Source organism: Neofelis nebulosa, chromosome 8, assembly GCF_028018385.1.
Source record: "Neofelis nebulosa isolate mNeoNeb1 chromosome 8, mNeoNeb1.pri, whole genome shotgun sequence".
Classification (NCBI taxonomy): Eukaryota; Metazoa; Chordata; class Mammalia; order Carnivora; family Felidae; genus Neofelis; species Neofelis nebulosa.
Genome location: NC_080789.1, coordinates 16,003,027 through 16,024,448, shown reverse-complemented (window position 1 = coordinate 16,024,448; position 21,422 = coordinate 16,003,027). Strand labels below are relative to the sequence as shown.

Below are 21,422 nucleotides of genomic sequence, written 5' to 3'. Positions count from 1 at the left end.
CCCTTCCGCGGCCGGGCCGGCGCTGCCTCTGTCCATGGTCAAAGCACCCGGGGTAATCCGCCTTTCTCTTCCGCCTGCCGAGCCCCATTCATATTCTAATCACAGCGCTGCCGGCCCGCGAACGGCCACTTTATCGGGGCCCGCGGAGACGCAGCCTGCCCCCCCACTTCCACTTCCAGCCCCCCAGCTCCTCGCCCCCCTCTTTCTGCACTTTAAACTCAGCCGGGGAGGGGGTCCCTGGGAAAACCGCGTCCCCACTTGGACGCCGGTCTTCTCACAAACTTCGCGGCCGGCTGGGGGGCGGAGGCGAGGGCGGGAGGAGGGCGGGAGGCGGGGAGGGAGGGTCTGGGACACAGACAGACTGACAGAGTTACGGGAAGAGGCGGGGAGGGGGGTGTCAGAGAGACCAAGGGGGATAGAGACAGAGGGGCAGAGTCCTAGGGAGAGACAAAGAGACGTGGGGGCAGGGGCTGGACAGAAAGATAGGCAGCCAAAACAGGAGAAATAGAGGGACACAGAGGCCGGGAGAAGGACAGAGTGAGAGACAGAGACGGGGAGAGAAGCAGAGAAGGAGAGAGATGCAGGGAAAGGGGAGAGACCCAGTGAAGGAGATGGATAAATCCAGAGCAAGACAGAAAGTTCTGGAGGAGACGAGTCAGCCCCTCACATCCTCCCTGCCTGGCGGCCTCCTCACCAGGGGCTGGGGTCTTAGGTCTTCCCCCCACACACACACCTTTCACCCTCAGCTCGCTCCACTCCCCCACGCGTGTCCGCGGATCCGCGTGGAAGGAAGTCGAGGCATACCTCCTCCCGCATTCCCAGGGCCCCCATCTGACCCGGGACCGAACCGGGAGGGGGGGGCACAAGAGGAGAGGAAAAGGAGTGGGGCCCACTCGTGGCCGCTTAGGCGACTCCCCAGGCTCCCCGAAGTCCCCTGCCGCCCTCCTCCCCCCCACCGCCCCGCCCGGCCCGATGGGGGAGGGGTGGGGAGGGAGGAGGGGGCCACATCTAAGCCAATTTTGATTTCGCCTATAATGAGTGCCGGGCGAAGGCTGGAGAAGGCCTCTGGAACTTTAAATAAGAAAAACGTTGCTAATGCTATAATAGAAGGGGGAAGTCGGAGGGCTGGGATTGCGTCGCTCTGAGCCCCCCTTTTCGGAGGCGGCTTTTCTTATTCAAAACAGGCCCACAATGGGCTTCACAGTGCGCCTCGCCACGGCCCCATCTGACGAGCGGCCATTCATCAGGCCGGCTGGCCTATCAATGACATTGCTCCCATCGGGGCTCCTATAAAATGATGCTTTTTCCCATGAAACATCCGCAAACATTTTGACGGGTTTGGCTTTGACCGGCTGGATTACTGAGTGTCCCCTCACTCGCTCGCTCTTTCTCTCTCCCCCTTCTCTGCGCTCTCTCCCTTCTCTCTCTCTCTCTCTCTCTCCTCTTTCTTCTCTTTTCTTTCTTCTTTCTCTTCCTTTTCCTTTCCTCCTCTATCCTTTCGCCCTTGCACTCTCTCTCTACGTCTCTTTCTCTCCTCACTCCCTTCCTCCCTGCGCATCTCTAGCACAGGGGATCCCCAAACCTCAGGACTTTTGGGGGGCGCCCGTGCTGTCCATGGGAAGAGCATGCATTGTGGGTTACTGGAGGAACCCGACATGGATTCCACAGGTCAGTCCTACTGGTGGGGGTTGGGGGGGAGACATGGGGGGGGAAGAAAAGGGAGAAGGGGAACTTCAGAAAGAGTTGCAAAAACTTCAGAAGGGTCAACTTGACAGTGGAACCCTAGGAAATAACGGAGAGCGTGCACAAGTTTTCAATCCGTCGCGATGTGCGATGTAAGTGGATACGTGGAAGTGTGTGTGTGTGTAAGCGTGTGATTGTGTAAACGTGTGAGTGTGTGTGCGCGCGCGCGCTGAGGAGCGCGCTTTTGCTTGCCCTGAACACAAAGTTACGTAAAGATTCTCTGGCTCGCGGCGAGCTCGAGGTGCCGCTCGCAGAAACTTTGCGGGCCGACCGCCCCCTCCCGGGCCCGGCTCCTCCCCCGGGTTTGGGGGCCCCGGAATAGCGGTGCGCTCTGAGGCTGGTGGCTAGGGCCAGGAAGCCGAGCGGAACTCCCCAGAGGCGGGGGAGGGCGAAGGCTTCGCACAGCGCCTGGGAGGTGGGGACGGAGGCTCCGACTGGTGGAGACGCGCAGCTGGAGGGAGTGGCGGCGGCGAACACGGTGGTCCTAGGGAATCCGCGCGGGGTCGGGAGGTGGGAGCCCCGGGCCGTCCGAGGCGGGGTGTAACTCCTCGCCCGTAAGGGGCATCCGACCACGCGCTCCGCTGCGCGGCTGTAACTCTGCTGCAAGGGGGGCAGGACGCAGTGCGGCCGGCGAGGCCTGGCGTCCGGGTCTGCAAACCGCTAGGTACTTTGGGGGCTGTGGGCGTCAGGTTTTGGGGTCGCGGCAATCCGTAACAACTGAGAAGGGAAACCAAGGAGTCTCTTACAACGAAAAAGCCCAGCGTCTCCGTTCTCCAGTAGAACTTTCTCCACTTCTAGCACCTTGGACGAGCCGCCAAACTTGTAGATCTAAGCAATGCTCCCTACGCCCCTTCCAGGTGGAAGAAGTTCTCTGGAAGCCCCCCCGCCCTCCCCCGAATTCCCAACTGCAGTCCCCAACCAGTCCACACCAGCCGGATGCAGCCTTGGGGATTCTGGGGGGAGAGGTAAGCCTGGGGAGAGGCAGAAGCAGGGCGGTGAGCGCAGCCTGGGCCGAGGCGGCAGCTTAACGAGATGCTGGGGACCGTGCCTAGGAGCATCTGTGGCTGGGCTTTGCAGCGCGGAGCAACAAGTGCCTTCCAGCCTCTGCATCCCTTAACACACACGCGTCCCTTCCTTGGAGCAAATAAACACCACCAGAATGTTTCCCCACCTCCCTCCGAAGCAGGCTGGAAATGCATGTTGGGTGGGGGTAGGGGTCATCCGGGCCTCGACCCAGATGGTCTTTCTTCGGTCCACGCAGCGATTTCCAGCCCCTCCAGGCTTCTGCCAGAGGCCCTGCTGGCCAGGATACCCACCCCCTCGGGTCAGGGGGATCTTCGGTTTTTCCAGGGCTTATCTTTGATCCCAAGAGCCAAGTCCCTCTCTCGCTGAGTGGGTGTGGGCCCCCTGGGAGTGGGGAAAGGCTGAGCCCCGCGGTCTTCCCTCCTACAGAAGATAACCTAGGCAAGGAGAGGCGTCTCCTGCCGCACGAGCCGGCTGCGGGTAGTGGCGGGCCCTGCCTGCGTACTCTCTGCTGTCGGTAAAGAAGGCACCACAGAAGGAAAAGAGCCCCTCCCTCTATATTTTTATGTCAAGGGTTTGCGCCACTACTCCCCTCCCGGCCACCCCAAATTTAGAGGCGAACATCTTTGAACAAAATTAAACCTATGTCTGCATTGTTTGTGGTCAAATATTCACAAGGGGCTCACGTAGGGACTTGGGGTCTCCCGGCACCCCACACCCGCCAAGACCCAGTTGGGGGGTTTTAACTGCCCTGTCCACACGACTGGAACGTCTTGTGCGTTCTGGGGTAGAGCTGTGGGGTTGTGGAAACGTTCTGTTTTCTGTCTTCGATGTAGCTGGTGGTCGCGGAGGCACCTGGTCACTTTTACTCCAACTGCAGACACCCCAAACTGGTTCTGAAACAGCAATCTTTGCCACATCCGCTCCCCTCCCTGTTTTCGAAAATCGGAGACCTCCCCAGATCGCCATCCTGAAATCAAAAGAAAAAGTTCTGGGAGCTGGCAGCGTGAAGCAAATGACACGCGGCGCACCAGGTGACATTTCACTCGGAGTTGCAAAACCGACGACGAGGGAAATGCAGCGTCGCGCGGTCCGGTCCAGGAGCCTCCCCTCACCTCCCTTCCAGAGAACTTAATCCAATTAGCTTTTCTTCAGCGTTTCCCTTGTTATGTAAAGGTCCTTTCTCCCCGCTGGCGGAGCCTAGCGCTCCCGGGAGCAGTTCGATTCTGCTCCCTTTCCAGCAGATTGCGTGCGACTGGAACCACGGGTGTTATTACTTAATATTTCATTCTGAAAGGGCTCCAGCAACCGATTCGCAGCAAGTGCTGGGGCGAAGTCGGGAGCGTCCAGATCAGTGAGGCCGGGGAGCCAGGCCTCCGTCCCCTACTCTTAAAAGGAAAATCCCGCAAAGTGCCTTCGGCCCGGGAGAACAGTTTTGCAGGGGCCGGGGCTCTAGTGGTCTGCCTCGGGGCCACTTCAGCGTGACCTGCGGAAACGCGCCCCTTTGTTCCGCGCACCGAGTCGGTAATATATTCCTCCAGTTTTCCCCAAATACTCCTCAAGTGCGGGGCTAAGACAATGGCCCCGTCGGGGGAGGCCGGCGCGCCGGCGCGCGCCTCCTGGGCCTTCCGCGCGCTCGCGGCGGAGCGCGACAAAGCGGAGCCCCTCTCCCGGGAGACTGGCGGCGCAGCCGGGCTCGGGCGGACGGCGAAGGCCGCAGGCGCGCGCGTGAGGCCGTCGACGCGCCGTCCGGCCCGTGCGCGGCTTGCGGTTGGGGCGGGCGCACGCCCCTCCCGGCCGCGCCGCCGCCGCCGCCGCCGCCGCACGCCGCGCACCAGCGAGCACCCAGCGCGGGGCCCACCCTCTCCTCGTGAGACAAGCGCGGCCGCCACGCGTGCCCGGCCCGGTGGGTCCGGACCCGGCTGCCCTGCCCAGGCGAGCGTTGCTCGGTTCCTCAAGGTACCCGGGAATTCGAGAACGAGGGAGAAAAGTAGGTAGAATTTTAGGCCACCGAGAACTTGTGCCAGGTGGCCCGGGGCGGGGTCGGTCGGCTACGCAACAGAAGGGTTGTTTCTTGTTAAACGGGATGGCGCCTTAGAGAGGGCACCGCCCAGTCTCTACCACTTTCTGCCCCGAAATCCAGTATCCAGAGTTGGGGCGGCCGAAGTACCCCTGGAGTCGGATTTGAGCACCACGGGCCACAACGGCGGGAAGGCACGCTCGTCTGCGGGCCCCGGCTCAGCACAAGGCCCCGACCTGGCTCCTTGGCCCCCAGGTGGGGACGCTCAGTCGCTCTGGCTTGGGGCCCCTGGGGCAGAAAGCGCCCTGGTCGGAACAGAACCCGGGCCTCCTCCTTCCGCTCCCAGCTGCGGCGCTCGGTTAGGAGCTACCTTCTCCCGCCCGGGGACCACGTCTGCGGGCTCGAGGGAGCAAAGGGTCGGGGGTCCGCCCTTTGCTCTTGGACCCAAATCAGACGGTCTCTCCCTCCCCGGGCGTGTGTATGTTCGTGTGTGTGTGTGTGTGTGTGTGTGTGGCCGGCGAGGGGGCGGGCATGCGCGTCCCCACTCTCGCCACCTGCCAGAGCGCCGGCGTCCGTGAGTTTGGAAGTAGGGTCAAGTGAGAGCTGCGTGGTCTTGGGGTCCCCAGGCCGGTGGCTGCAGCCCTCGCCCGCGCGGACGAGGCGCTCAGGCCGGGTCCGGGGAGCTCCGCAAGCGACTCCGCCCGGCGGCCGTGACAGCGCGCTTTCCCACCGGGCCTGCAGGACCCAGAGACCTGGAAAAGTTGGTAGGGGCCGCCGGGCGGCTAGGCCGGAGGATTTCCTTAGCCGCACCCGCCCCCCCTCCCCGGCGCGTCGCCATGGTGACCGCTGGAAGTTGGTGGTGGAAAACAGACCCGGCGCAAAGCAAAATATTATGAGTGCAGTTGGGGTGACTTCATGGGGGGGCGGGGGACCGGAGGGCATGAGCGGGAGCCAGAGGCACAGACCGACAACAAAGGACCTGGTGCGAGTTGGAGAGAATTTGCTCGGGCCTCCCTGCCGCTCTGTGAGCGCTAGACTGACCTGCTCCCCAGAGGCACTGAGGTCTCTAATTTCTCTCCAGCAGCTACACCTTGTCTTGGCTCACCTGTGTGCCCTTCTTCCCACTCCTCCTCACCTGGTTGTCCTGCAGCCTGACTCCCCATCCCGAGGGTTAGGCGCCAGCTGGGCAGGGCGCCCACCTCCCCCCATGAGCCACACTCTCACCAACGTGAAAGGTCCTGGCTCTTCTTCCTCACGACACGTGGGTCACCCGGGATGCATTTCTCATCCTTCCTTCTCAAATCGAATCTTAAAAGGTTGAGGGGATAGGATTAGGCCGGAAAGAGAAGAGAAGGAGTTGCCTGCTCAGAAATCTGAGGACAGAGGAGCAGGGAGTTCCTATCCATTTTTCCCCTCCTTTGTACAGTGGGAAAAAGCTCCGAGTTACAATTCTGACTCAGCCGCTTTTAATGTTACTTTAGGTGAATCTTATAGCCTCTCTTAGATTAATTTTCATTGTCTGTAAAATGAAGGCTTAGGCAGCTTACAGTCTGGGATTTTCTGATAATTACTCGTAAACCTCTTTACGATAGAATCCAGGAAGCATATGTGAGCTGGTTACCACTATCTGAACTGTGACCCACTGTACAATTAGTGCATCTCTCCCCACACTAATAATAACCTAAAATATTTTGATGAATCATCTATTAGGATTTTGAGAGTCAAGAAGAACCTTGGATAACCACTTTTTAAAGGCCTATAATTTCCTTTCTTAATTACACCTAAGGTGCATTCCTTAAGACACTGAATTGGGGGGGCTGTACCCAGCGTCTGTTTAGGAAGCACTGAAATGCCTCTAGATGATGGGACCAGCATCACAGACCTTCACATACCTGGGAGAGGTATGCACGCTGGCCAGCATAGAGAAATGTTGCCATCAAAGGAAAACCAGACTCTATCCTCCCTTGCTCAAGCTTTTAGAAAGAAGTGAGGGTCTTCTCACGCCTAGCCACCCCTCCTGGTGATAATTTGAGCAGAGGAGCCCTTCTCTGATACTCCGTTGCCTCATCTATAGTTGAATGAATTGGATGTAAAGATTGCTATGATCCACCTAAACTTTTTCCATACAATTACATGCCTGTACTGTGTCTGTGGAATCGGAGTACAAAGCCAGGTACTTTGTAAAGTAGTTTTACCGGCACTGGTCCTCACAAGCACTTCATGAGAGAGGTGTAAATGTGACCCGCATCAAACACAGGGTTTCTCTTCCATTTCTAGCAGTGTAAGGTGGTGATTCTAAGTCAGGTTGGTGTGTTTGTTAGCCTTGGTGTCTGCGTGAAAAAGACCGAGAAGGCATAGAATGGTGACATCACAGCATGGAGTGCCAGACAGGTCTCCACTTGCACAGGCCCCTGAGAGCCCACCCTAGGTGTTCTGCAGGTCATTTGGGACACTCTTCAGGCTGCCCCTCCAGAGCTCCGCAGAATGGAAAGGTTGCAGGAAATGTCTGATGTTTTTGCCCCTTCTCTATTTGAGATATCTTTGCAATTTTATGAAGGTTAGGGGAGAGAGAATGAACTCAGACAGGTGATTTGGAAGTGTCAGGTAAAAGTAAAAGAAAACAGTTTGTGTGAATTTATCGGGGGATTTTTATTCAGTCTCATTCACTGAGCACCTGCTGGGTGGCAGAATGGATAAGGACACACAGTCTCTGCCTTCAAGGACTTTGCAATGTGTTTGACAAGGGAAGGCATGGGCAGGTTGAGAGTGGTCAGGGTGCTAAGGGACACAGAAATAGATTCCTCTTGGAGCCTGAAGGAAAGGATGGGCTCCCTTGTCAATACCTACCATGAGTCAGCCCAGCACTTTTTCACACACTAGCCATTTAAGTCTTAGTGTAATTCTCTGTTGTCCCTTTGTAGGATGAAAGAGGGTCTGGAACTTGTGTGGGGCTACAGCTTGTATGACACCAGACTGGGAAAGCCTGTTCCCTCGCCCCATGCAGCCCACTTCTTGTGGACCCCGATTGAATACTAGCCTGGCAGGGCTTGGTTTCGCCTCTGGCCTTGAGATGGATTTGAATCTCACTTGGTGAGAAGGGAAACGTATGGACGGAAGTGGAGAGTCATGGAAAGTTTCAGTCTTGGACCCCAGAGAAAACCTCTCTGAAGGAGTCGTGTGATTCTGCATTTGGAGAGGGTTTTCACTGATGGCAGTGATGGGAGGCAGTGTATCATAGTGGTTGAGTGATGATTTTGGACACATTTTAGCTTGTTTCCTTCATTCAAGAAAACTACATGCCTCCTTTGTGCCAGACACTCTGCTGGATGCTGGGTTTAACAAAAGCGCCAGCAGTGCTCCTATGGAGTATAAATTATAGACAAACAAGTAAACACACAGAAAATAGTTAATTTCAGTGAGTGATAAGCACAATGAAGAAGAAAGCATTATTGGGGGGAAGAAGGTAGAGCGTGGTGATAGGAAGGTTGCTGCCTTCTGGGTGCCCCATAAAGCTGGATGCCCTTGATCCGGAAGCGTACTATTGCTGAGCCCCAGTTTTCTTAGGGAACTGATCTAAGCATCTGAGAGGGCTCTTGTATGAAATGTGAAGATGGCCATAGGTAACATATAGTCAATACATGTCTCCACTTTGCCACTAAGCATTTTTATTTAAGTGCATTGTCTACGTAGTGCTCACAACAACCCTATAAAGAAGGAATGGTTATTATTCACATTTTAAGTGGGGAAACCAATAGGCTAAAGACAAAAATTAAAGCTAGAAGCTAGAGTGTTCAGTGAGTTTCTGAGCTTTAGAAGCTGGGCAGCATGGAGAGCATTATCGATCTTCACTGTGAGCACCTGACTTCCCTGGTGCAGAATCCCAGTGCTAAATCTAGCTTTTTATTTATGTTTTTAAAAGTTTATTAAGTGCCTTTCACATGCCAGGTATGAGCTAAGTGCTTTAAATGCATTATTAGTTGTATTTTAAAACATGTTATGGGTACTGTTATGATCTACCCCATTATATGCAGTGGAAGGATACCCATGAAGGGAGCAGGCGGCCTCATCTATGAGTGTCCACACTCGTAGTTGCAAGGCTATACTGATGAATTCTCCTCCTACTCCTCCTCTTTCTCCTTCCCCTCTTCCCCCTCCTCCCCCCTCCTCTTCCTCCCCTTCCCTCTCCCCCTCCTCCCCTTCCCTCTCCCCCTCCTCCCCTTCCCTCTCCCCCTCCTCCCCCTTCTCCTCCTACTCCTTATTCCACTTTTTCTTCTCTTTATCCTTCTTCTCTTTCTCCTTCATCTTTAGTGAAGGAGAAAGTTGTGTTGGAAAGGATGTCCAATAAAGCCTGTATCATTTTATTTTATTTTTAAAGTTTATATCTTTTGAGAGGAGGGGGAAAGAAAGAGAGAGAGGGAGAGAGAATCCCAGTCAGGCTCCCTGCTGTCAGCGCAGAGCCCAGTGAGGGGCTCAATCCCATGAACCATGAGCTCATGACCTGGGCAGAAATCAGGGCAAGGGATGGACGCCTAACTGACTGAGTGACCCAGGCGTCGCAAGCATATATGATTTTAGTGAAAGCAAAGGACTTGCTATTTTCTCCACAAATGAGAGTGGCAGGATAGTCCATTAAACTGTGGAGACAAAATTTTTAACTGTTGGCAAAAATCAGGAGATAAAGCATTCACATCTTTACTACAGGTGTGAAATGTATTTTAGTTTTCTTTGGGATTCATTTGGGACATTTGCTTTGTCCCTAAGAATATCAAAGCTTGCTTCATTGCACACAGACATACCTCTGCAAGATTAAACTAATAAGATAGAAGCCATTAGGTCATGGGTGAATATACATAGCCTTTAGGTGGCTGAACAAACAGTATATTGCAGGTAGAAGTCATCCACAGACATGTGTTAACATGTGACTGGAGGTGAATATGGTCTGACTTAATGAAAAGAACATGAGGTTTGCCGTCAATATAGACCAAAGTTTAAGTCCCAGCTCAGCTGTTTGCTAGCTGTGTGACCCAGGGCAAATGACCCAACTTCCCCACGCTCTCAGTTTTCTTCTTTGTGAAAGCGTCTACGCAGTACTTTCCAGGGTTAGGAGAATAGAATGAGATCATGCACATGAAGAATGCATGCTCAGTAACAGCACATTTTATTATTAAAAATAATTACCTAGTCTTCCTATGCCTAGTTCTGTGTGTCTAGTTGGGAAAGGGGGAGAAGAATCCTGAAACAAATGTAAACCGTTTCGGCATGCCTAGATGTTGTCTGTACTGTGTAGACAGCCTCAGTGCCAGTGCTAATGTCAAGGTAAATCTTTTTTCTTTTTTTCTAAAGTTTAGACCGAAGAATTAAGTTCATTCTCATTCCCTGACATTTCCCATGAAGAAGGCATCTCATGTGCCCTTATGATGCTTTCATCCTTGTGTTGTCCAGTTTGTTAAAGGGAGTAGAAAATGTGTCTTTGTAGAGGCAAAACCTGGTAGCTGGAACTTGAATCCTGGAAGGAGCACTCAGAGAAGACCTATGTTCTACACCCTTGACTGAGGCCCCTCCACAGGTCCTGACACCCTTTGGTTCTGGAATATGAAGGCCTATGTTCTCCGTTCCAACCCCCCCCCCCCCCCCCGCCACCTTCTGCTTCTAGGCATTGCTGTTTTAAAGACAACCATTTTGCACTTGATTTTCAGGAAGTGGAAAATTCTGTTTCAGATGAACCACTCTCTGAAACTCAGTTGAGTGAGATGCACAGAAAGACTTTAGTTCTTTTGCCTTCCTTGCCTATTTTTTAATGCAAGGAGGGAAAAAAAATGTTCATTTGTTCTCCTCCTGTATTTATAATGTGATCTTTACCTACGTTGTGATTTTTAAGTTAAAATTTTTGAAATTTTAAGCCACTTTCTTTGAGAGAAAGAGAGAGAGGGGTATTATAAAAAGCAGAAAAGAATGAAATGAAATTGAGCCATCATGTTTTCAGCTAAATATGGTCCAAATATAGGCAACTAGACTGGATTGACCTGTACCAGTAGATTATCTGGGTTTTGTTGTGTTAGATCTCATCCTCAGAGCAGAATTACTTCAAAATATGTATGTAGTTTCCACTTTTGTGGTTGGTTAATCCCCCATAAAACATAAAATTATGCGTAATCTGCTTCTGAGCAATCAATAATTATTAGTAAACAGGTGAGCTTGGACATGATGAATTTGGATTGTCGTGATTGTCTTGTTTTAATTTAAAGGGATAATAAGAAAGCCTTTGAAAAGGCTGTAGCCCAGTGAAGGTTAGTTAGCACTTTGTGTCCTGTGTGTTTTCTGACTATCCAATTGTGCTAAAGGTCAGTGTTGTTTAGACGCAGCCTAAATGAGATTGATGAGTATGGCAGATTTTTATTTAATCGGAATGGAGAATTACCACTTCATAAGCATTGATCCCCTGAATCCATCTTGTTGGAGAAAATGCACTCAGTCAACACAAGCGAACTTACTCTTGAACTAGATTTTGAGCTGCCATTTGAATAATCTGAAGAGTGATTAGTGATTGCTAATTACACTAGCAGCAGTTAAATTTTGGGGCATAGCTGCATTTCGTGAAGGAAATTATGGCAACATGTTTGTTTTGAATCTTGTGATTGCTGTGAGCTCATTTCAAGCTAATACTAGACTTTAGAAGACAGAGGTGTTTCTTTGAATGTTACAGTTAATGAATTTATCATTTAAAAAACATGAGCATGAGTGGTTTTTTGAGTCCCACATCATCTTCTTCAGAATGATCAGTCTATATGTAGGATGTTCACATGGGGCATAATGTATTTCTAAATTGAGTACTGATTCTAAATGCTCACGGGTAGGCCCAGGTTCTTACTGAAATGATTATGATTTTACAGAGTTCCAGAATTGGGCCCATGGGCATACACTCAAACTTATTTATGAGGTCGTATTGATTACTGTAAACATTTTGCCAAATTTTCTTTGTGGGGTTCAGTTCCACTGCCGATAATAAATCTGGAGTGGGAGGGGGATTAGGATGCCTCTACAATAGTTTTTTGTTCCACCCAAAAGAAAACTAACTAGTTCTGTGTCATCCTTATATAGCTACTAAAAAGGCTATATTATCTCTGTTTCTAGGAGCTGAAGTTCTTCTACTTGACGACTCCTTTACAAAAGTGATGTAGATTCTCTATAAAAACTTTGACGTCATAGAAAATAAAATAACGTTAGCCTGGGAGTTTACATGGAAGGAAGATTCCAGAGGGCTGGAGACCCTCAGTTAAAACGTTGAAACTCCCAAGCATTGGAAAGATTTCTAAAGTGTTGAGCGGTTGTTATGCGAGGGCCTTTGGTCTCTATGAACTTTTATTTTCAACTCAGTGGGCAGGGTCTTTAGGTTGCTGTGCTTGGGGTAGGGGACCTTTTCAGAAATGCCAGGCTTTTAGAAAAAAAACAAAACAAAAATGCAGCTTTTCTTCTAATCAAGGCCCTGTTTTAAAGTTTGAAAACTTTGCTGTGATTAGAAGAATGAATTATTTCTCTGCTTCTTTGGAGTTTCTTCTGGGTGCCTGGGCTTCGGGGCATTCTCTGCCTGAACTACCTCAGGGTTCACAGCTGAAGAGGTGTGTTGGGAGCCGGGAGACCTACTTGGCAGGAAGGCACCGGGCACCAGGGAGCCTCATCCAGAGCAGAGCTGGGAAAGTGCATGCGGGGGTGGGGGTGGGGGAGGTTCTGGAGGGATGCAGAGGGATCCCAGAGATGAGGAGCCTAAAAAAATGGGATTCCCTATGGGTCTGTGTTTTGCTCAGAGGTTTTCGTGGTATTGAGAGACTAAAACACAAACAAATAAAAAGCTCCAGCAAAGCTGTATGGTTGTAGATAGTACCTGGTGACTATATATTGATATATAGATCACTTTTGAGAAGGGAAGAATGAAGGAAACACGGGGGTGGGGGCGGGAGAGAGGAAGGAGATGGAGGGAAGATGGGTGGGAAGGAAGAAACTACATTGAAATCATTTTGGTGATTGATGTCAGGCTCACTTAATGAGTTATTTTCAAAATTGTTAGTTATGTTTGTTTGTTTGTTTTTACTAAAGGGACTCCCTTTTGTAGCAGTTTTTTTTAATGTTTATTTATTTTTGAGAGAGAGTGAGAACGAGTGGGAGAGGGGCAGAGAGAGAGGGAGACACAGAATCAGAAGCAGACTCCGGGCTCTGAGCTGTCAGCACAGAGCAGAGCCCGACATGGGGCTTGAACTCACGAGCTGTGAGATCATGACCTGAGCTGTAGTCAGACACTTAACCCACTGAGCCACCCAGGCGCCCCAAGGGACCCCCTTTTTGAAACTGGGTAGCAGATTAACAAAAATTTATAATGTTTTCCAGGTACAGTGCTAAATGCTCATGCTTGTTACTTCATTTAATTCTTATATCGACCCTTTGATATTGTTATCCCATTTTACGAGTGAGGAAACTGAGACTCAGCCTAGTTAACATGTCCAGGCCAAACAGCTAGTGTCAAGCCAGGTTTTGAACACAGATTATTCTGATTTTGAAGCCAGGCTGCTTCCTCGACTCCCAACACCTGGAGTTAGAAGGAAAACCTTAGAGATGTCCATGCTAACTCAACTCCTCTTCTACATAAAGAAGTTCAGGAGGTCCAGTCATCCCTGATCCTGGCCGGGGGGTGGGGGTGGGGGTGGGGGTGGGGGACAGCAGTTCACACTGCAGTTCTTTGGAGCACACTGTCACGGGGTGGCAGTGGGTGTCTGGATGCTCTGGGGACCTCAATGTGACTTTGGCAGCAGGCTGCTGACTGAGGACGCCCACGGGTGCTCCTTCCTGTGGGAGCACCTGGTGCAACGTGTGCCTTTCATCTCAAATCATTTTCCAAGCTTCTAAATTCATCCTGGCACCACCACTGGGTAGGTATCCCCCACCTGCCAGTTACTTTGGCACATTTGACATCTTAGGCACATCATCGGTGCTTAGTGTCTATTTACTTACAGACATGACTTTCTCATAATAGGTTCAGCATAAAAACCGTGTTAAAATAACAGCACCTTGCATTTGCGTAGCATGTTACAATTTACAATCACTGATACAATCATTAATGGCTCTGGAATCCCAAAGGCTTGGTGAGAATTCGCTTTGCCATAAGCTGGATGTACAGACTCAACAAGGGAGGTGACCTCTCCGAGTCTCAGTTTGTTTGCCAGCAAAGTGGGGCCATGGCTTTGTGAGGATTAAATTTTTTTTTAATGTTTGTTTATTTTTGACAGAGAGAGAGAGAGAGAGAGAGAGATGGAGCATGAGCGGGGGAGGGGCAGAGAGAGAGGGAGACACAGAATCCGAAACAGGCTCCAGGCTCTGAGCTGTCAGCACAGAGCCCAATGCAGGGCTCGAACTCACAGACTGTGAGATCATGACCTGAGCCAAAGTTGGATGCTCAGCTGACTGAGCCACCCAGGCATCCCGGCATTGTGAGGATTGAACGAAGTAACGCATGTAAAAGGTTAGGCACAGGGCCTTGGCATGGCATAAAAGCTCAATAAACAAGAGGTGCTTTGAGCGCCACACGCTTCTTAAGATGCCCTAGTAGCTTCCAAGATCCCCCCCTTCTCCCCCGATACAAGGCCCATACGGGGGGAGAAAACAAAATTTTATGCACACTGCACTGTGTTCAGTTTTTTCCAGTACATGATCCCGTAAACCTGTGAGCTAGGTGGGATCTTTCCCAGTTTATTCTTAGCGAAACTGCCCCTCCGGGGGCTCAGTCACATGCATTGGCTCCTATCGTGAGAGAGTTTCCTCACTGAGGTCAGTTATGTCTTTAAACCAGTCTGTCTCCAAACTAGTTAAAAACATAGGGCTGTAATGAAGGGGCTGGTGGTTCCCCCCCACACCCCCCTGCATAGAGCTGTCTTAACTTTGCTTCATTGTGCACTCACCTGCCGCACGTGTCTAAAGTGCACATATTTTCCATCCTCATTTTACGTGTTTGACACTTCTTCGTTTCTCACGATTTTCCCGTGTTGTCATTATCTGCTCTTAGCACAGTGCAAAGCATTCACTAGGATGTCTTGCACAAGTCAGTGCTCAATAAATGTTTACTTAAGATATAGTGTGAAGAACGCTGCCTCTTTTTGCTTGCTTTCTAGGAAACTTGGCTCATGGCTCCATGCAGACAAGTCCTTGATTAACTACAGATGAGGTGACCCTCTTCTTTTTTTTTTTTTTTTTTTATTTATTTTTTGGGACAGAGAGAGACAGAGCATGAACGGGGGAGGGGCAGAGAGAGAGGGAGACACAGAATCGGAAACAGGCTCCAGGCTCCGAGCCATCAGCCCAGGGCCTGACGCGGGGCTCGAACTCACAGGCCGTGAGATCGTGACCTGAGCTGAAGTCGGACGCTTAACCGACTGCGCCACCCAGGCGCCCGAGGTGACCCTCTTCTGAGCCCCTACTAGGTGCCAGGCATGGTGCTGGTGTTACTAATTCCTTCCCTTCTGCCCTCTCCTCATAGATCTGCAGTTCTGTGCCAGGCTCTAATTGCAGGGAACAGTGGGGTGAATAAGGTACAGTCAGCTCTTAAGGAGCTTATATTATTTGTCCTAATCCTCATAGTAACTTCAGGGGGTAGTTTTTTGTTTGTTTGTTTTAATATACATATATACATATATACATATATACATATATACATATGTATACATATGTATACATATATGTATATATGTATATATGTATATATGTATATATGTATATATGTATATATGTATATATATATATATATGAAGGAAATTGAGGATCTTGAGGTTAAGTAATTTGTCTGGGGTTGCAGAGCTTGGTCACTTGTAAGGGGAACAGCAGAATTAGTGTCCGTCTGGCTTCCAAGGCTTTTCACTGTACCAAAACATCTAAGAGTCAAACCGAAGGAATGGTAACAGAAGAGACTAGAGTGTCAGGCTTTGGGGGTGGGCATGATGTAAAAATTATAATAGCTAAGATTTGGATAGTGCTTATCATGCAAACACTCTCTGTGCCTTGTTCACTTAAACCTCATGCAAACTGCGTGAGGTGCTGTTATTCGCACCCCCACTTTGCAGGTTAAAAAAAAAATCCTGAGGCTCAAAGAGGTTGAGTCACTCACCCAAGGTCATACAGCAAGGAAATCAGACTTGAACCTGGCAGTTGAGCTCCACTGTCTGTGTGCTTAACACCTACACTGTCTTTGAGACATACGAAGTGCCTCTGACACAGACAGGTACTTGGGAATCACAATGGTTCCGGAACTCACCCTGTGCTGGGCGCTATGCTAAATACTTTCCACATCTCGCACCATTAAGATGGGGTGGGCAGATTATCATTCGCCACATTTTACACAAGGGGACATGGAGGTTTAGGGACTTTGCCTAAAGCCATTCAACTAGTAAGTGCTAAGGCTGGAATTCAGGCCATTCTCATGTAGCTAGTTACTAAGCCCACATGCTTGCTTTTCCTTCTCCTAGTGACTCGCCAGAAATGATTTGAAAGAGAGAAAAAATATGTACCAAATTTTTCATCAAGACGCTATAAAAATAGGAATATTAGCTCAGGGGAACACTGGGCATCTATCAATGATAGGTATGAGGGCTGTAGCAAAATGAGACAACTCTGCATGATAGAATGTTAAAGGAAAAATGAGGAAGGGTGTGTTCATTCACTGGGGATATAGTTCATACATATGCACATGTGGACATGAGACCAGGCAGCAACACAGATAAAGGACAGATAGTTCACATGTGAGAGGGGTGGGATTGTGGATGAGTATGTCTTTCCTTTCAACACTTAAAAATACAACTTCTACAATAGATGAACACAGGAAAGAAAAAAGCATTTTGCCTAAGAGAAGGATGTTTTGGTGATTCATCTCAAAAGTTCGGGCTCGTTTGAAGTCTGTTTGGGTCCTGTGGTCAGGAGTGCCTGGCTCCTGAGGTTTTGGGGGGAACCCACATCCCCCAACAGAGGGTGTGAAAAGAAATGCAGAAGAGGCAAAATACACAAAGAAACTAGAAAAGGCAGTGATGTCAGGGATCAGATACCATCAGATGCTGTGCACAGGGAGCAGCCTTGGCCCCAATAACCTTTTTTTTAACAGACTTTTACACGTTTTAATAAAATCGTAATGATAGAAATAGAAACAAAGTGGAGGCCTGCCGACATTAGGTAGTAGTCGGTATGGTCCCCCATAAACATTGAGGGGAGGTGAAATTTTTACAGCCTGCTTATGCAGTTACACGCGTGAATTCTGGCGTTCCCAGGGATGTTTTTAGAGCAGAGATCTGCTTTTACGTGGAACCTATCTTTGACAGGAGGTGGCACCGAACACCTTAGCTTTCACTTTTTCTAGGCTCCGGGACTGTTTGTGAGTTGATGATCTGTTGAGCTAACGGCACTGGTATACCTTCGGGGTGTCCTCATTAATTTTCATATATTGCAAATAATGACCCTTTCATGAATCTCTTTGACCGCTTCAGAGTTTTATGTTTTGGGTTTTCCTAAAGTGAGAAAAGGCAGTAACGTTACCTAGTACCTGCTGTGTATTTGGTATTATGTTAGACGCAGCTCAGTACTCACGGTGAGACTTCAAGGCATATATAACTATGAGTATTATAATATAAGTTAATGGTTAGGTGTAACCGCTGACTTGTTTTTAGTCGAATTGTCATACTTTAAGTATATTCTTTCACCTGGGGGCGCTTTTAAGTTCTATTTTTGTTGTTTGCGTGTGAATAGCGACTTCATGTTTTTTGTTTACTGTTGTATCTTCAGAGCCCAGAATAGTGTCTGATAGTTGCCCAGTAAATGATTTCTGAATGACTAACTTAGGAAAGAATAAGTTCATGGTTAGGTTAGAGTCAGGTTCAGATCCCGGCTCAGCTGCTACGATGTTCATGAAGGTGGTGGTGCTCACACTGGCGGCCACATTCCAGGAGACGACAGGTGGACTCACCTGCATTACACCGTGGTTGAGACCCCAGCTGATGAGGAAGACACACGGGGACAGTGGCCACATGGCCCGGCTGGGAGAGTGAATCTAGTTAGCCAAACGGTAAGCAGAGTGCTTATCTTTTCTCATCCAGGCCTTTCTCTCTGGGCCTTACTTCCCCCATCTATAAAATGGGATAATGATTCCTGTATATGAAGAGGTGAGTGAACAGTTTAGCACAGTGGTACAAAATGGGAACTTAGACAGTGGCGGTTATTGTAACCCTAACAGAGAAACTGGGGCTCAAAAGGTGAAAGTACTTGGTCAGGTTCATAAACTAGTGAGACAGCGAGGCTTAGCAGTCAGGCCTTCTCATCCTTTGCTCTGTACTGGGTTCCCCCGGCCCACAGGAAGGGGCTTCCTCACTGTGCCGATGAGCTCGTTGGTTCAGGCACGGACACTTGCTGGTTTCCAGACCTGCGGGAGAGATTCCCCAGGGTACGAAGCAGGAGCTGGCACAGGCAGCAGGCGCACCTCAGGAGTCTGGAGAGGCAGCTAGAAACAAAAAGAGTGAGTAGTTTGGGCAGATGAGAGAGCACTGAGGCTGTAGGGTGTTAAGGAAGAGCGGTGCTGAATGTAGGAGAAGTAAGATCGCCTTGTGTCACGGTAGCACGTTAGCCTCTGAGACTTCTTCGTGCATCACCATCACCACCTGAGGCTGAATCTTCTGAAGCAGGATTTCGTATGGGAGTGATGTGGAAACTGAGGCATACATACGGTGGGAGTTTGGGGAGGATTATTTTTTAAAGGAATATGTATTAGAATTGGGAAAGGGATGAAAATACTGCTCAGATTTTTAAGGAAAAGAAGAAAAGTAAAAAGGCAAACTGGTGAGGGTGGTTTTTAGCAAGTACCGTGAGGAGTCAGTGGGGTTATGGGTTGGAATCTCGTCACTGAGGGTCAAGTGTTCAATTGAAAGAGAACGCGAATCCTGTCCCGATCTTTGCAAAGAGACAGGCCCAGGCCGTACGGCGTTGAGCAGACAATAAGTAGGCTGATGTTTCTGTGTCCGTAGCATCTGAACATCCTGGCCTCTGTATGCAGTGGGCACCAATCAGCTACAGGGACAAAGACAACCCAGAAAGTACATCCTTAGGCCCGGGGTCGGGGGTTAACTGTGCACAAAGCCATTCACACTCATCTTTGTCCTGGCCACACATCTGTGTAAAGCATACCTTCCCCATCTGTATTGCTGTAATTAAATGAGATAATCCATGTAAATAACTATTGCTGGAGTGTAGTGCTGATGCTCAAAGACTGGGCTCTGACGATGATGTGGATGAAGACAGTAGGAAGTGTCATGACCGTCACCTCCGACTCAACTCCTCTTTCTTGCTGTGACTGAGGCCCCAGCAGATGAGGAAGAGATGTGGGGACCTGGGGACACTGGGTACATGGATTGGCTAGAGTTGTGAGTACAGTTAGGTAGAAAGAAGGCAGAGTTCCTATCTTTTGTCATCTCACCGCCTCTGTCCTAAGCCTCTCAGACTTAATTACACTCTTGCAGTGGCCTCCTACCCAGGGGTGCTGTGAAATCTGGGTTTGCCTGGGACAGTCCTGGTGTATGCTTGTGGTCCTGGCAAAATTATTAATAATGCGGCTTTTCAGTCTCAGAAGTTTGGATGATATGTGATGTGGTTTCCCACTTCCCTTTCTCTCCCCTCTGAGCTTGTGTTTAGCAATGCCAGATGGAGCTGCCCATGGAACGGTTTTGCTTATGTCACACTCCACACAGAAACGTTCAGTAAAGAGGTTCCCAGCCACCTATTGAATAAAATCCAGACTCCTTAACTCAGTCGTAAGTACAGAGGGGGCGGGGCTTTTACGTGCACACTCGCAGTAGCACCTTGCGGAGTGCTAGTCAAACAGGATAGTCTCAACAAATACACTTTGGCTTAATCCCTGAATGAGCGTGGGCATTCAGGCTCAGGTTGCTTGTCAGTTTCTTTTCTTTCTCTCTTTTTTTAATGTTTCATTTTTCTAAAGTTTATTTTTATTTTTTTTAACGTTTATTTATTTTTGAGACAGGGAGAGACAGAGCATGAACGGGGGAGGATCAGAGGGAGAGGGAGACCCAGAACCCGAAACAGGCTCCAGGCTCTGAGCTGTCAGCACAGAGCCCAACGCGGGGCTCGAACTCACGGAGTGTGAGGTCATGACCTGAGCCGAAGTCGGACGCTTAACTGACCGAGCCACCCAGGCGCCCCTCTAAAGTTTATTTTTATTTGAGAGAGAGGGAGAGAGAGAGAGCAAGAGGGGGAGGGACAGAGAGAAAGGGAGACAGAATCCCAAGGCAGGCTCCGTACCAGCCAGCAGCACAGAGGCTGACGCAGGGCTCAAACTCAGGGACCATGACATCATGACCTGAGCTGAAATCAAGAGTTGATGCTTAATTGACTGAGCCACCCAGGGGCCCCTGCTTGTCAATTTTTTGAACACATAATTCTTCAGCCAGCTTCAGGGCCTTTGCACTTGATGTTCCTTCTGCCAGGAATACTCCTCCCTCCCTGTTTACCTGGGGGAGTAACATGATGCCTTCTTAATCTTTAGCTGTCAGTTTAATCCTACTTCCTCTGAGAAGCTTCCCTGACTCGCGGATTAGACCAGACTCTCCCTTCTCTCTCTCTCTCTCTCTCTCTTTCTCTCCCCCCCCCCCCCCCCCCCCCCGTCCCTTGGCTCTCTTGGGAATTACATGTCTATTATTTAACAGCTGACTCTCACACTAAACTCTAACCTTCCCTGTGACAGATGCTGTCTGGTTTGCTGCTATGCCCCTGTTGTGTAGCACAGTGCCTGGCGCATGGTACTCCACAAATAGTCGAGAAAGCGGTAGTGAGTGGGATGAATGAATGTGCATCCCCTAGTAGGCTGCGCTTTCCGAGCCAGTGCGGTTCAGGCCACTTGCTTCTTAGCACATTTGGGGTAAGTGTGCAGTTCTTACTATGTCCGGCAAGTGCCTACACGCTTTTGGCCTTTCCTACCTCTGCCTCCATTTCCTGCTGCTCTCACTCATCCTCACGCTCTCCCACATACTGGTTTTCAAGCCCCTTCCTTCTCAGACCTCTGCCCTTGCTCCAACATCACCTCCTCCAGCAGGCCCTCAGTGTCCTGCTACCTAAGACAGCACCCCCATCTCCCATTCAGTAGCTTCATTTTCCTCCTGACACTCATTGTGCCCTGGAGGCACCTTATTTGTTTTGTCCCATCTCCACCACAGAATACAAGCTCCCTGAGAGCAGGGACCTTGTCTGCGATGTCTGTCACTAGAACCTCAGAGCCTGGCAAATGGTTGGTGCTAAAGCAGTATTTGGTGAACGAGGAAAGGAATGAACGAAGGGGCAGGGTGGGATGGCCCCCTGGAGGCAGGGCAGGGGCCCCTTCCTGGAACCCAGTGGCCCCTGGGGCAGGGCCTGTGGTGTTGCCATGGCAACCCACTGACCTGAGGCCCACCCCCCACCCACCCCCTGGAGAGGCCACACAGCTGCCCACTTCCTGGGCCCAGACTTTCCACGTGTTCCTGTGTGTCACCACTGTGGGGAGCCCAGGACAGAGGGAAAACAGGGCTGAGAGACAGAGAATGATGAAGAGGAAATCACACCCTGGTGCGTGGGGAGA

The 21,422-nt window shown here is 50.1% G+C and overlaps 1 protein-coding gene and 1 long non-coding RNA gene across 4 annotated transcripts in view; one reads left to right on the top strand and one right to left on the bottom strand.

Moving 5' to 3' along the window:
• Positions 1-1,221: 1,221 nt before the first annotated feature.
• Positions 1,222-21,422, top strand: part of RFX4 (regulatory factor X4) — a 165,540-nt gene continuing 145,339 nt past the window's right edge. Inside the window, exon 1 of one of the 3 annotated variants that reach the window (XM_058741529.1) lies at positions 1,222-1,668. In XM_058741529.1, coding sequence (XP_058597512.1) covers positions 1,626-1,668 — 43 coding nt within the window. In that variant the 5' untranslated portion in view covers positions 1,222-1,625. The remainder of the gene's footprint in view (positions 1,669-21,422) is intronic. The other 2 variants (XM_058741528.1, XM_058741530.1) reach the window with 2 other exon arrangements.
• Positions 3,414-4,469, bottom strand: LOC131518961 (uncharacterized). The gene is made up of 2 exons (XR_009265382.1): positions 3,882-4,469; positions 3,414-3,736 (listed from the first exon to the last, which is right to left on the bottom strand). It is a non-coding gene; the product is annotated as an uncharacterized LOC131518961 (long non-coding RNA).